Source organism: Ascidiella aspersa, chromosome 4 (genome assembly GCF_963924565.1).
Source record: "Ascidiella aspersa chromosome 4, kaAscAspe10.2, whole genome shotgun sequence".
In the NCBI taxonomy this organism is placed as follows: domain Eukaryota; kingdom Metazoa; phylum Chordata; class Ascidiacea; order Phlebobranchia; family Ascidiidae; genus Ascidiella; species Ascidiella aspersa.
Window position 1 is genome coordinate 28,694,390 of NC_139450.1, and position 16,316 is coordinate 28,710,705.

Consider the following 16,316-nt stretch of genomic DNA (forward strand, 5'->3'; position numbering starts at 1 on the left):
TTTGGCTAATGATAATTGCCCTGTTGATATTAAAATTTACCAAGAATTGGTATTTACAATTTACAACAACAACTAGAATTCGCAATCAGGAGACAAATATGTGTTTTATAACCAAAAAACGTCTCTGATGTTAGTGCTTTGAACTGGTAATTTAGGTTGTGTCATATATTGTAACACAACTTGCAGAAAAAATACTAAGTAATTTGAACAAGACGTCCTAATTTTAGCCTGATTGGATTGGGATGTGAAGAGATAGTATTACCCTTAAATCACCAGAAAATAAAACGACCACCACATGTAAAGCTTGCCTTGACTAAAGTTTTTCGGACAATAGATGAGTTAAGTCATTGAGTAAAAGGTTTATTGTTTTTATTTCCCATTTCAAAAAAATAAAATTGGGCTCTTAATCTCAATTTTGTCGCATAAAACAATAGCTTACTTACCTTGTATTAACTTGACTAAGATTTTACTTGCTTTGATAATGATTTGAGTGGGATTTGCCTTGGGCAACTGATAACTTCTACTGAGGCTTGAGGCGTTTTTTTCTAAAACTTGGCTTGAGCTGAAGTTAAAATCTTTTAAAAATGATTTGTCTACAACACTATTAAAATAATATACCCAATTTGTGAGGGCTCGCGATATTACAATCGGAGTAAAAAACAACTTTAAAAGTGTAAAAATGACAAGCTGTACGGCAATTTATTCAGGAAACCGCAGTGGGACGAGATCAGCAAAAAGTCGACAGAAAACTAAAAGCTTCAGACATAATTAAAAGTAAAAAAACAAGTTGCCACGTCTAAGCGAACGGTGAAGCGAAATTTTTGTGCATAAAAAAAAAAAACAGCAAAAAAACGCTGCTTTATCTCAGTTCTGAATAGTGGATAGCTCGTTGTCGGCGGAATAGCCGGTTTCTCCGGCCGTCGCGTCCGCGTATTCCGCATTGTACCCGCCGTCGTCCGGTTCCGCCATTTGCCTGCCCCAGTCGATAAGTGCGTCGCCAAAGTAGGCGGTCACCGTCTTGACCTTGTTGTTGAGCATGTTCTGTTCAACCTCGACTTTATTTCCCGGGCCCGCGAGCTCGACCAGCTGTTGGCGACAAAGTGTAAGTTTTTTGGTGCCGATCAAGGGTGAGTTGGGTTAAAAGTATATAAACAATAACAAGTTTTCCAAGTAAAAGTATGTTTTACAAGAAGAGTCGGGTCTGACATTAATACACTTACTTACAACTAATTTATTAACAAAAATAATATTATGCTACCTTTATTGTACCCACCTGGCGGGATGTTAACAATAAAAAAATAAGTCAAGTTGTAATCCTAAATGTAGATCAAGTGAATATGTTCGAAATAAAAAAAATAATAATTCCATCCTAGTCGTTAACAGGTCAAGTCTTGGCATGTGACATCCACTATTGCCTGTTTAGCTATGAAAATCCCCAAACTTAATTCTTTACCAGAAAATTTTGAAAATACTTGCCAAAAATGAGTTGCATCCAAGTAACTTTCCAATTGTCGTCAGGTAATATTGCCGAAAAAACTTGTAAGCGTTACAAGTTGTTAGAGTGCAAAAAAGGTAATACATACATTTTACTGCAGTGACAGGCCGGATGATATTCATTGGCGGAACGCCCTATAACTTACCTGTCATGCTTCTATTTGCCTGGCAGTGCAAAAACTTATTGACCGCTTTGTACAAGAACGGTAATTGAATACTTATTCATGTCATGGGATAAAAGGTTTTGCCAGCCGAGCTATTCGGTGTTTAACCTAACAGCTCTATTAATCGAACTCCAGCATATTTTAAGAAGTATACCAAACAAGACACTCTCTCTTTAATGATCGCTTTTTACAAAAAAAATCCTCCAGCCTACCTCATCCACGTTTGTGTTGCGCGGAAGAAAGAAGGCCACGCTGGCGGTGATTCCCCGGGCCAGCTGGTAGGCCTCGGAACCAAAACGGCCCAGGTCGGCCACACTGAAGACCTCCTTGGAAATGTACTCGGGCCCGCCCCAGGGTGGACTGTGGGTAAAGTACATAGGATTGATGTCAACCGAATTGTATTGGTAATCTTTTTTTAAAGAGGCGAACTTTGTCTATTTTCAAAGGTCAAAAATTTTGTATTCTTAAAGCGTAACTCTATTTTTACTATAGTCTAACGCAGTGATTCCCAAAATGTGTGCGGCACACTAGTGTGCCTCGAGAGAATGTCAAATACGCACTATCTATTACAAATTAATAATTTGGAAACATTTTCATATAGTTTGTCGTGTGTTAAGGGTGATTATAAAATTACTCTATTGATGTTTGTTAAAAGTGTGCCGCGAAATAGTTAAGATTTTTTTAGTGTGCCGCGAGCTAAACAAATTTGGGAACCTCTGGTCTAACGCCTTCAATAAAACACGCACAGTTTATCTTACTGCGTCGAAATTTACAAAATTATTTCCTACACCGGCTTCCCTTAAGAACCGGTTCGCTCCAATGCCCCGAACTAATTCCGAAACAAAACTAAAAATAAACCGTTGCAAAGAATTTGTCCATCGTGAAATTTCGCACCAATCAGTCCGAAAAATACGTTAACACCGTTATCCCAGGTGGTCACCGTTTAGTTTTTTCTTCCTTTACCCTTATTGATTTAGCGAATTTGATATTTTAAGAACAACAGAGTTTTTAAATGCTCGCCTTAGGAAAACGACGTCCGCTTTGAGCTGGTGGGCGATCTGGAAAAAATCGCCGCAAATAAACTCGATGCGATCTTGTACTCCGTAGACCGCGGCGTTGTGTTTTGCGTGGGACAACTTCACCGGGTCGATGTCGATGCTTATCACTGAAATATAACACCATATGGTTTGAAAATCGAACTTTGTATTTCAAGCAAAACTGTGGATTCGCAGTCATGCTCGGGACGCGACGAAGTCGGTTTGTTTTGCTTGAGTCGGACTCGAGACTCGAGTAAGACTAAATAACAGTCAGAGTCGCGAATCTGACGTGCAAATATGCGCACTACTAGATTTGGAAAGTGATAAAGCCGCAAACTGTATATTGGCGGAATATCATATAGTGGAATATGTGCCAACCATGTGTTAAGGAGTGATAAGTTATAAGACCCTTAAATTAATGAATTGCTGAATATCCACCATATTTTTAGTTGCGTAAATGGGTGAGATACAGGGCATAGATTCGGAGCCAGCCTCGGGACTGGACGAAATTCGCACATTTGGTTGGATTTGGATTCGAGTTATTTTTAACCGACTCCGCAGCCATATTATGCAAAACGAGTTAGAAAAATGGATTGCCTTCAAAAATTCTTTCGCGTGCCCATCGGCTTTCATCGAAATAAACCAATACAACACAAGCATTAACAGTTTCTGTGTAATGTGAACGTTGGTGCAATTTAAGACCTGAGTTTTTTTACCTCGATAAGAAACTAAACCACCACATAATACTTTATACAGTAATAAGTTTCAATGGACGTGTTTTCAAAATCTACATTAAAAAGTGATAGAAAAATTCAGCCAGCTTGTATCTATAAATTAGGTGGTTCGTTGCAAAAAAACAACATTACGGCAATCATTAAGGAAAACAATCATTAAGGCACACAGTTAAACAGAAAACATCATATAAAAACGCAGCTCTCATGACAAATGTAATTATTTCTTTGTTTCAATAGATGTAGTGACATTTTCAACAGATCTAGATGAACACACATCGCGTTTTACCTCTCTCGCAAGTGAATGCAAACTGGATCGAGTTGCCGCCAACTCCGCAAAAGGCGTCGACTATGACGTCACAACGGCATCGTTCCGAGATGTGCTCGGCGATTTTTTCCGGCGTCACCGAATACCAAGATTCTACAAAAAAGCTAATTAAAGCTTCAAGCGTCTATTGCAAATTCCTATATTTTTTCTGTTTGGAAGAAAAAGAGAATTGATTGCTTTTTTTGTAAAAAAAAATATTTGGAAGAAAAAAGAGAATTAAAAGTTGGAAACTATGCAGAATTAAAATTAAGTTGGAAACAATGCTTTAAACATAGGGGTTTGAAAGACAGTAAAGGCAGCTGTTTTTTTTATGTGTTTTTTGTTATTCTTGCTTCATATATAACCCCAACAAATCAGGAAATAGTGTACGACCGAAAAGTATTTTTTACAGTTGAGTTTGTCGTTGGATATGACCATGATTTTGCTTTAAATATGGATTTTTATTATTAAGATGTAATTATCAAATAAAAATCAATAGAAACGTTCTCAGGGGCTTTGGCTAAAGTTCAAACAGCACGGCTTTTTCAGAAACTGTAAAAAAAGAGCTAAAAAGAACATATGAGCACACTAACCCATTTATTGTTTTTTTATTGACATTTTAAGCACAATATAAATGAAAAAACGTATTTCGGGCGTTACTTAAAAAAGCGTGTTTGTTGAACATTATTCTTATTCCTAGTGTTGAGAAAAAATAAAAAAAAGCTTATTACGAGTGTTGGAAAAACTATAAAAGAAACTATTTCCGGCGGTTGGTTAAGAAATATGTTTATTGAAGATTACATTCTTTTTTCGAGTGTTGCTAAAAATTAAAAAAAACTAATTGCGAGTTTTGCTAAAAAAAAGTGGATAATCAGGTGTTAAATTGATCAATTGCTTTAATTTCTCTTTTGACCTGATAATGCACGGTTGTGAAAGCTTGTCGAGAATTTAACACAATTTGTCGTTATTGAGTGGCACCTGATTACCCTATTTGAAATGAGATAAATACGGTCATTTACAAAAACGGTAAAAAATGGTGTTTGTTAAGAATTATTCTAGTAAAACGTAATAAGAATATCAAAGCCCATACAGAAGTAGGTATCATAGTGATGTTGAAAATGAATAAAGAGTTATTCGAAATGTTCACTATGATACCCACTTCTGTATGGGCTTTGATATTCTTATTACGTCTTACTACAACCTCCAACCAATATGGTCCAAACAAAATACTCTAGTAAACAATACTAAAAAAAACAAGCCACCTTGATCAAGTAGCACCCCGTCGTCGAAGCGTGAAAATAGCTTGTATCTCTGCGCCCAGTACTTCTTCATGTCAGGGTTGCTTGCGATCTCGGAGGGAAGGTGCGACTGCGACCTCTTGCGCTTCCTCTTCTTTTTCCTCCCACTCTTTGCCGCGGAGGAGGAGCCGGGAGGAGCAGCTTCAGCTTTCGCTTCTGGTTTTAGGAGACTTTCTGCAAATAACGTTGGTAATTTTTTGGTTGAAAATGGATTTTTAATACTCTTGGCTTTTTTGTGAGATAACCTTTAAGCTTATAATACGATAATTCTGCTATTTTTTTAAATTCGTACAAGTTTGTTTTTTACTGGTTATTTTCTTGTACTGTCGTAAGTATGCGTTTAGATTGTTTTTTAAACGAGTACTTTGTAAGCTGAGTAAATAGTCGCTGTGTGTCTTCTAGGAAAATTGTTATTAGGGTAAATACTTTTTGTGATGTTTTTTGTTATTCTATCTCTTTATAATTTTGGGTCTGAAATGATGTTTTTCATGACAAATGATTAGTTTTCTCAGGTTAAAAAGGGCGGAAGTAAAGAATAATTATGAACCACTTTTTCAATTAGCTCAGGAAGTCCAAAAAAAACTCTTTAAGTGGGGCGCAAATTTATATCAGGGTTTCTTAAACTGGGGTCCGTGAATCCCTTTTGGTAGTTGGGCTAGTTTTGGGGGAACTATTAAGGCCTAATTAAAACCTAAGTGCACTTTTTCAAAAGTAAAATAATTAAAAAAAAAAGTTTAATTGAAAAAAAAAACACTTTGGCGACTTCTCCACGAATGTATTGAGACTTCATCTCAGTTTTACATTTATTAGACCGAAATTATTACGTCTTTATGTTTTATGACGCTATCTCTAAAATTTTCATGCCAATCTTTGATCTCTTGAACCAAATTTTTACTATTTTTTTCGTTTTTTTAGGAGTCCGCGATAAAAAAAGATTTAAGAACCCCTGGTCTATGCAAACGCAAAAATAGACTTTAATAATTATGCATGACGAAACAACCTTCCAAGTCGGCGCTAAATCCTTCGGTGTCTTGGCTCTCTTCTGCCGTGTCTTGGATGACCAAACTGTCGTCAGGTAAATTGTTCAATTCGGGAACTTGCTTTTCGGAAGACGTAGTTGGGATGACGTCATTCACGTTTACCGGTATCGCATCGGCAGGTTCTTCAAACATAATAGAAGTAGATGGATGTATGGCAATAACTCGATTTAACTTTAAGTGCACGCAAGTCAAGTTTCGCTCAATACCAGATACGTTTGCCAATCTTATCGAATATTATTTTTTAATGCAAATGACTTAAAACTCGATATTGCAATGACATGGGTCAGTGATTTTGCTACTAAATGATGGACTGGACTTCATTTTCTGATTTTTGTAAATCACTTTGTCTTGATTTTTGTTGGTCTTGAAACTTTAGTTATTTATTAGATACGTTTGCCAATCTTATCGAAAAAATATTTTGAAAAGCAAATGACCTAAAAATGTGGACTGGACCGCATTTTCTATTCTTTGCAAACTGATTAGGACTAATGTTGTTTGAAAAGAAAGTGTTTACCAAAATGGAAAAGAACAAAACTATTCTGTTATACACAGTATAACAATTTACCGTTTTGAGATTCGTCATTCTCGGACGTCAGTTGTTCCTTTGAAGCTGCGTTGAGAAAATATTTGACCTTGGGCAGAACCTTGCAACTCGAGACGCCGCCAAGTGGTGACCCTTTGCTGTCAAATCTGCTATGGGACTTCTGAAATACAATTTATAAAAACTAACGATAAAAAGTTGATTGCACAAAAACGTAACAAAGCCAAGTTGAAAGTTCAGCAGTATATTTCAATAATTATATTACCACAAGTAACTTAGCCTTAATGTGTATGTATTTGACATATTCTTCTTTTATCTCATTCCAAAAAATAAATTAGATACAAATTAAAAAAAAGTAAATTAGATAAAAATTTACATACCTTGATTTTAGAAAGTTTTTTCAGTCGCTTTTTAACTTTTTCTTCGATGTATTTAACGCTGGATTTTCGTTTAAGACCTTCAAAAATAGACAATGTAAGTTAGGCTATGACTATGAGATAAAAGATTAAAATAATCAAAGCTACATTCGCCATTTTTTAACAAAATTTAACCTATTTTTCCATTACCCTTTGGTTTGGTGGAGCTGTGAAACCCCATTGCCGTGCAAATGCTTTCCAAGGTTGCATTCTCGGTCGGAAGTTCTGCCTGGGCATTTCTAACGCTCGCGTCGTCGCTTGAAACCATATTGATCGAGTTAACCTCCTCCAAGTCTAATTGGTGCGAACTCTTAAGTTTCACTGGCGCTGTTTTGTCTTCGTCAGGACCGTCGCCGCTGCCGCGATTGCTATTTGACCCCAGGCCGCTTAAAGCTGTCCTAGGCGCGCTCGTTTGTAGGACAGCACTGTTTATTTGCGAGGACGGCCCTTGTGTGCAATTTGCAGATTTATCCTTGTTTGAATCGGCACCATCTTCAGGGTAACACTGCCGACTGTCAGTTATGCGAGTTTCCTGCAACATCTTATCGATGTTAAACGCATTTTCCCTCGGGTCGGAACCTGGTTTAACACCCTCCTGTAGTTTACTGCTAGTAAAAGCTGGGTTATTTGACTGGTCATAAGCTTCACTTGTCTCGTCACAATGCTTTACCCACACCATATACCAAGCGTTGTAGTAGCTGTACTGTTCATGGCAGTGGATTTCCCATTGTAACAGCAGTGCCGGGTTTTCGTGTATTGATGCCAAGGGAGGGGCACAGGGAGCGTACTTGTACGTTTTCGTTATCTCAAAGTTTTTTAATTTGTCCCCCACTGCATCTACCCTTGAATCGATGGAGTCCTCCCGGCCTAGAGTGTTGCTAACGTCTTGCAGGGGCTCCTCTCTGTTATCATTGTACCTGAAAGAACAATGTAATATAAAGACCTAAAAAATCGTATTTTCATTAAACACCTTAGTATTTATTTTGTTTATATTACTAAATTATGCAATATGGCTGTTTTCAAATAATTAAACACATTAGAACTACTAAATATCCAACAAAGTACAAACAAAATTGTGTTAGTTATATGACAGATTTGTATATACAAGCAAAAATTATAATTATGAAGGGTAAACAAACATGAAACAACAAAAAAATAACACAGTATTTTATATAGCAAGAATGTACTGTACATGTGTGCTGTGTCACCATATATTAAAAAAATGATAGTAAAAAGATTAAATCTCGAAGGGCCTTTTATGTATCAGAATGGTATACAAATTTATCCCTTTAAAACAACAATAAAGTATATAAATTTGACATACAATTTTTACAGCTACTTTTTGTGTGTTTTAACATGCTATCTACCAAATAGTCAAATCAAAGGTAGTAAAGTATTTTTCATGTAATATTCACTTACTTTTCTTGCCAGCTTTGCAACACTAGTTCAGGTCCCATCCTTTTCCAATAATCTTCCCAGCCACTCTCTATAGGATCTGCAAAATGCAAACAATATGTATTATTTATGTGCTTGTGGAACCGCAACACATCAGATACAAGAATGTGTATAGGGTTTTTATAATAATTTAGATTACAAGCTTCAAGTTTTGTAATGACTCTAATGACCTAAATCAATGACTATTAAGTACACTTCAGTCACTATTTTTAAATGACTTGGCTTGTCTTAAGTCGTTTTGGAAAAATGACTTAACACGACTTAAGTATCTTGGACAAATGACTTGCCTTGTTCTTAAGTGTTTTATTTAACAAATTACTTAATTAAAATAAATCATTTATCTTAAGTTTTGAACATAAATTAATCAGATTTCTATATGTTGTCTTTTTTGTTTATGTTTTAGTTGAGTTTTGCTTATAACAATAGGACAAGTTTACCAATTTTAATGGTTTATTATTTTATTTTATATGAGTAATGTGACATGGAGATGACTTACTCTAATAATGACTTGACCTATTATTTTAAGACTTGACTTGAACTTAGGTAATATCACAAATGCCTTGACTGGTACCTAAATTATTTTCAAAAGACTTGTTTACAACACAACAAGCTTCATACACATTTAATTAGACACCATACATTGTTGAATTTAATTAGAACAAGAAAGGTCATTTTCCAGCGCCTATGAAATGCACGAATGTTTAAAACCCATTGGGGTACTGAGTGTGTTAATCTAGTATTCCTTAAGTAATTACTAACGGCTAAAGATGTTCGAAGACCGCAACAGTCATAGTTAAAACAATCTGTTTATTTGCACACATTATGAACGATTATTTAATGATATTCAATACCTTTTTCTGGTTCTCCATCACTGCTAACATCATCAGTGTCACTTGATTGTGCATCCAAGTAAAACCTGGGGTCACGTGGAGCTTTTGAAGTTGACTTTTTCTATATTTAGCAAGAAAATAGGTAATATGTGAACAAAAATTATGATTCATGGTTTTGAAAGAAACACATTTATGATATATATAAGTAAAATAGAGAACTAATAATTAGTTTTCTTACAAATTGTATTCTTGACACTTTCAGTAAGTTTATGTGAATAAGTTTAATAACTCGCAAATAAAGAAAACAAATTACCACTAGAACATTTTTTGACGTTTTCCAAGTTAGGGGAAGACCCATTTCTTTCATCAGATTTTCGTCATTAGCATATTCGCCTAAAAATACCATAGTAGAAAAAACGCGGTATCAGCCCATATAACTTATTTAACGACAAGCAAATAGTTGGGTGTTTAAAAGGACTACCTTCATATTCTCTCCAAAGTGATTGATCAGTGTTGAGTAACTTAGACATTTGTCCTTTAAAACAAAAAGCAAGATATAGTTATTCATTTACAACCAAAAAATATATAAATCACTCTGATGTAAAAATAACATAAAATCCAACATACCAACATTTTTTCTTGATACATCTGTAGTATCAAAGCTTTGGGCAGCCTAGATGCAATAAGTGTTTTATTAATAGTTTTATTTAGTATAAGGTTAAATAATGTACAGTCAATTACTTCATACTCTTCAGATCCATTGGTGTCTGTAAAGTCTTCCCAATTATCAACATCACATCTAAAAATATAAAAAAACAAAAACAATATGAGAGTGAATATACTGTTTATATAGTAGATAAATTTGATTAGTTTTTATCAATAAAAGTGGCGAGTCTACATATCATGGTACTTTTCTGTGAGATCTTTGTGTGTAGCAACTAGTGCTTTTTGTGAGAGGTGCACTTTACATGCATGATTTCTTTGAAGAAATTTCTGTGTACATCAATTAGTAAATTGCACTCCTTTTTTTGAAAAAAGGTTGAGTTGTGCGAACATTCCCAAGGTGTTAAAATCACACCTGAAAGTTTGTTATTGCACACTTGCACACCTGAAAGTTTGTTATTGCACACCAGAGATCTGAGTATAAAATGCAGACTTGTGCGGCACCAAATTTTATGTGTGCAATCATAATTGTAGTCAAACATGAGGTATTTTATGCTACCAGGGAGGAAAATTTAGTTGCACAGAAATTGCTTTGAAAAATGTTAGGTGTACAGCATCTGCCACACCATGAAGTATGCATTCTATGAAAGGTGCACATTTTTTTAAATGGATTTCTGTGCACACCTGAACTGCACAAATCAATTTCGAAACAAAAGCAAAATTGTGGTAGGATTTCAAACCTGAGGAGTGCACAAAAACATTTGCCATGAAATGTAGCCCTGGTCTGCATTCTGTGGTAGGAGAACAACCAAGATTTTTGGAAAGCAATTTGTGTGTGCTGCGCACATAAATTTTAGAAAAATGTTAAGTTGTGCTAGATTCTTCCTTCAAAAAATTGATGTGCACCAGCACACCTCAAAATTTGACACTGCACAAAATGGCAAGATCTTGACGTAAAGTGCCAGTTTGCCACATGACATCTTACTGGCTTACTCCAGGTTGGAAAGGGATAAATCCCCCGCAGTTTCCCACTTAGTCGCGGTCATAGCCGCGCATTGCATGTAAAATCAACGTAAAATGCAGTCAGCCACAAAAAATCGCTCAAACGCACAAAACTTTCGTTGCGCTAACGGTTTTCAGTATAGTACTCCATTTTCAGCCGTGCAAACTTTACAAATAACGTTATTATAGCCGCGCAAATTTGGGCAAAAATGTTATTACAGCCGCGCAATTTCTAGCTGCAAAATCGTCTACCCCGCGCAAAATCCAAAGTTTCCAATCTGGGGCATACTGTACCTCTTGTAGCAATACAGATATAACAACAACATTATAACACAATCCGTTAGAATGCAGTTTAAAAACTAAACGTTTATATAAGAACATATAAAACCCATGTGTTTCACATACAATTGATTTAAATAAAAGGAATGGAAATATACATTGCATATTCTAAAAGTATAACGTTTATTTTTGTTTTTCTACTCACCGAAGATATGATCTGGTTAGTAAACATTCTGTTGGCAATGTAGGTTGCTGTAGCGATTCTATTTCTGCTCTTGCAAGCTTGGTCCAATGATAACACATAATAAATTTGCTAGAAAGTTAAAACGTTTCACGATTATTTTCAACTTTTGCAACATGCGATATCTGTAGCAAAAGAGGGAAATTACCCTAAAAGTCCCGCTAAACTTCACATTGGTTCACATTCAAAATGTTGGTTTAGCAAGTATTTATAAATTATGTTTGCGAAAATAATTATTGGGCACAAACTAGCGTACTAATATTTATGGACACATACCAACAACTGGAATTTCTGTTAAAACGATAACGTTTTGCATGCATGTCAATATAACTCCTTGTTACTATTAGTTCAGCATTTTTTAGGTTTTCTTCATGATATAGAAATTTTGAAAAGAATAAATTTAGTTGTCCCAGAAATAAAACGTTACTTTTGTTTTTACACATTTTTGTAAGAATTTCTGTTAAGATTTATGACACTGTCAAAAAAATCAGTTAACCCAGTGACGTAACGATACTCGCACGGCATGGAGCAGGCGTAAATGTTAAATGGCTCCGGCTCCGGCTCCAGCTCTCTTTTATATAGTTTAGCTCCAGCTTCAGCTCCGGAGCTTATTGATACCACTGCTCCGGCTCCAGCCCCGGCTCTGTTACGCTAACAACTGAGGTTTAAGGATGAACGCTTAATTTGCAATATCTAGCGTTTCAAAATAATCACAAACAAAACACCTCTATAACAAAACAAAAAAAAACGTCGTAATGGTTAGTGAGATAAGGTGGCGCCAAAGAAGCAACAATTCTTAATTTTGTGAAGGGTTGCTGTCAAATTATGTGAATTTAGCCATTAATAGTAGCAGAGCATCTTATAAAATAAATCGAAGCCAGAGCTATTTTTTAACAACTGCTTCAGCTCCGTTTAAATTTCACGTAGAGCTCCAGCTCTAGCTTCAGCTCCGGTAAAAATGTACAGCTCCGGGGCTCGGGCTCCATGATCCGGCTCCGGCTTTAATCTGGAAATCACAGCTTATTGCTTGGTAAATAAAAAACAAGATCGTATGGAAAATGTTTAACATGATTTCGGTCAAGTCGAAAATGTATATTGACGATTTAGACAAGGGGTGTCAAACCAGTGGCCCGCCTGATGTTTCAGTAGCAATTATTTAAAAAAAATTATCTCGACTATCATCAAAACGTGTAAAACGAGTTGTATTTGATGTAGGCCTATAATCTTATGTTTTTTCTGAGACTGTAATCGAGTCTCTAATGTAGCATTTCAACAACCATCGAACACTTGTGCACTTATCATTGTTAAGCAAGATGTGTGTTTATTTGAATGTGTGTTCTTGCGGACTGTTTTAAGGAAATATATCAGCCTAAAGGTGTCTTACCATGGCATAAAACGGCATGTCAACTCAATTTTTATCGCTTTGCGCAAAAAGGCCGAGATTTACTTGTATATTTGCGCACGAGTTTACCCTCGAAGAGCGGGTGTTTATAAGTAAAGTTGTTTTATGACGTCGCGCTATGACGTAAATTATGACGTCAACCCTTTAATCTAATAGGTTTTGCGGCCCATCGAAGTTTTAAAAGTGGCAATGCGTCCCTTTCTGCTAATAGGTTGGACATCCCTGATTTAGCTTAATCAGGATATGTCAGCTCGTTACATTCCGTTTGAGGCAGTTTGCATTCGGCATTATCTTTGCCGGCGAGCGATTGACAAATACACACACACACACACATGCATGCACGTGTGTACGGCTACATACGTTTCGATTCGGTTCGCGTCTCTGTCGATTCGAGAAGGCCCGCGACGGCTTCCGCTGACTCACAATCGTCGATTGTTCTTCTTCTTCTGGGTCTTGCCAGCTTCCTGAAGCTGCTAGTCGACGCGATGCAGTCTTGTCGCAGGTTCGCCTCGCCGACAAATTGTGAAAAGATAAACAATGATTTAATTAGGTGTGCCGAAACGAACGCTTCGTTTTTTGTTGTTTCTTGAAGTGTTTCAGCGTAGCGTTTTTACGTGTAAAACGACAAGCAACGTTTTTATAGTTTTTTTTTCGAATTTGCATATTTTACGTGCTTTGAAAAGTAAAAACAAATTTCCGGCTTTAGTTAGCTGGGGATTTTGGAATGTCCCTTTTTAAAGTGACAAGTTTTTTTGTTTCAGGCCAGTGGTATATTTTGACTTTATGTTGCACTATTCAGCATGTCGAAGATCTTTTAAACTGCCTTGTGTCACATTAGTGTAATGCCATAGTTTTCCAGGTCTAGCGTAAGAAGGTGCCCAAAATTTAATTTTACTTAACATTTTTGATAAAAATAAATAAATATAATTATATTTGGAAATAATTTCTTAATAAAAACAAAATTCAGTTATGAAGTAATATATCCGTTGAGGTGATATCACAAGTATATAATTGGCTTGTTCGATCTCCAGAACATTATGCACTTAAAATAACTTGCTAAATAGTATCATATTGTAACAATATTTTTAGTGCCTTGAAATATGTTCAATTTGTACAACGTGCTCGACAAAATAAAGCAGTAGATGGATATTTATTGCCAGCCCAAGACAGCAGACTGTTAGACACATAAAAGTCAGCAGCTGGACACAGAACTGTTTAAAAAACAAGATTTCTAATTAGCTCTAATGTTTCTAGGTGGTTTGTGTGCAAACTATAACTCAATAAGAAGTGCTGTGTTTGGTGAAGCGACTGGGCAAAATGTTAGGGAGTAGTGTCCCATGGATCGTTGTGATCTTATCGCTGGCAGGATTAAAGTTTCAAGCCCAAGCAGCAGTTCGTAAGTTTAATATGTCTACAGCCAAGAAAGGCCAAATCTGCCTAAAAAGTGTATTAGATATTTCGTTAATTATAGCTTAAAGGCCTCCCAAAAAGAATAGTTCTTTTGGGGACTTTTGTGATTTCGAACAATGCATCTTTCCGTAATTTTTGGACAACGCTACGGCTCATACAAATCCAAATATGAAAGCGTTTTCAAGTCAAAATAATTTTTGTTTTGTAGCCATGGTTCTTCCGAGTTTGAACGAAACCGACGTACAATGCAGCCCCTATCCTGGATTCAAGTATGTATTGTTCAATTACAGCTGAGCCGGTTACATCAATTAAAAAAAATGTCCACGTCATAACGCGTTTTATGCTCGTGTTTTAAATTAGACACTAATGCATTCCGTTTATTGAATTTTCTAAGACCCTTTTCTGTTTTTTAAAAAGTTCTTAAAATTGTTAACAAGTCATTTCAAATTAATTAACGTTCTCAGTCATTAGGTACCGGTGCACATGTCCCAGGCCAGGGATGTCCAACCTGCGGCCCGCCTGGAATTTTTGTGCGGCCCGCTAGTCATTTTCACTCCCAAGTAGTATTTTAAACGTTCAATATTACCCTAATTAAAATGTACCAGTTAGCTTTTAGGGGCGCACTAATAGTATAATATGGGTAAAATATATATATATATACCTCTAAAGGCCCGTTAAAACTCTAAAGGCCAATATTAAATCTTGATACTTAATAGGTTCTGCGGCCCATTAAACTATTTCAAGTGTCAATGCGGCCCACTATAATAAAATGTTGGACATCCCTGTCCCAGGCGAAGGCAGTCGTTTCCATGTTATTCACTGTTAATAAATCTTGACAGTTAAATTAAGTCAATACATTCTATGTTTCAAGTAACACTTTGCTAAGCAACAGCATAAAACGAACAAAAAATATAGTTCAAAACATTTTTCCGAATTACTTCAAATCAAGACAAGTCATTTTGCACCAAGATATTATATTCAAGCCAAGTCATTCGAAAAGAGTGACTTCAGTCAAGTCATACGAGACCGGAATTCTGTTTCTCTTTTTGCGTTTTATTGAACAAATACAAAAAGTTTTAATTCTACATTAAATTTACATATATTCAAAGGCCTAATAAAACCGTTTTTGAGGCAAGCAAGACTTTAGTTTTAAAAACTATACTAACCTGCCCTCAATCGGCGAAAAGACGAAATATTTTAGGCAATACGCCTTAGCCTCAAATATACAAATAGAAAAATAGCTTTTAGAAACTCAATAATTCGGACCCTAAAAAAATGGATTAGGCGAGCAGCTTAAGAATTACAGCACAAGCCATTTACAAATTAGATTCGAATTCGAATTTGAAGCGATTTGTATAATTTATTTTAAATTGGGCAACCAGAATGTCCTATATTTGTCTGTCTAAGTCTGCCGTGGTATCTTCAATTAATATATTTTCTCAATGTTGCTTGTTAGTATTTCGAAGGCCTACATAATGGCGGCCGGCATAACGGACGTGGATAAGGTTGAGTTGGTGAGTGACATCAACCAGGAAAACGTTACTGCCGCTTGCGTCGCAAATGACGTCGGTGACGCTTACGCGTTCGTTCTGGAAAACACCTACGCCGAGTGTGCCGCGACGGTAACGGTAAGATTACTAGGCGGCATTTTTTGTGTGTGTGATAAGGATGTTTAATCTTGGAACGATCCGAGTTTCGGAACGAAAGATAACTTTTGAACGCAAAAAAACGTATGAAAGTTATTTTTTGTCAATTTTCAACGTATGAAAATCAAATTGTGAAGTTAATAATGTGATGAAAGTTTAAAGGATTTAGAAGTGTTGAGATTTCGAAAAACCAATATAATTAAAGAACACATTGTATAAAATTATTTTCTTAACATGTTAATTGTTTTTTTTTTAATAATGACATTTACAACAAAAAAAGTGTGTTTTTGCTACTTCGGAAAATAGGAAAAAAATAACTTCGAGAAGTTAGTTTATAAAAAGTATGAAAGTTGTTTTATT

The 16,316-nt window shown here is 35.8% G+C and overlaps 1 protein-coding gene across 1 annotated transcript; it reads right to left on the reverse strand.

Annotated features, from left to right (window-relative positions):
- Positions 1-864: 864 nt before the first annotated feature.
- LOC146157330 (trimethylguanosine synthase-like) lies at positions 865-11,590 on the reverse strand. Its single transcript, XM_083388176.1, has 16 exons — positions 11,463-11,590; positions 10,055-10,112; positions 9,941-9,986; positions 9,795-9,848; positions 9,627-9,706; positions 9,335-9,434; positions 8,448-8,523; positions 7,179-7,945; positions 6,993-7,069; positions 6,637-6,775; positions 6,032-6,193; positions 4,996-5,205; positions 3,716-3,847; positions 2,679-2,823; positions 1,871-2,018; positions 865-1,086 (listed from the first exon to the last, which is right to left on the reverse strand). Exons 1-16 carry the CDS (start codon positions 11,558-11,560, stop codon positions 865-867), a joined length of 2,514 nt encoding a protein of 837 aa, XP_083244302.1. The 5' UTR covers positions 11,561-11,590.
- Positions 11,591-16,316: the final 4,726 nt, after the last annotated feature.

Excerpts from the sequence above, each read along its gene's own strand:
- LOC146157330 (XM_083388176.1), bottom strand. The coding sequence starts at position 11,560 with ATGTGTTATCATTGGACCAAGCTTGCAAGAGCAGAAATAGAATCGCTA. Across the intron at positions 8,524-9,334 it reads TGATGGAGAACCAGAAAAAG|ATCCTATAGAGAGTGGCTGG; the intron begins GTATTGAATATC and ends TGCATTTTGCAG. Across the intron at positions 7,946-8,447 it reads TTGCAAAGCTGGCAAGAAAA|GTACAATGATAACAGAGAGG; the intron begins GTAAGTGAATAT and ends TTGTTCTTTCAG.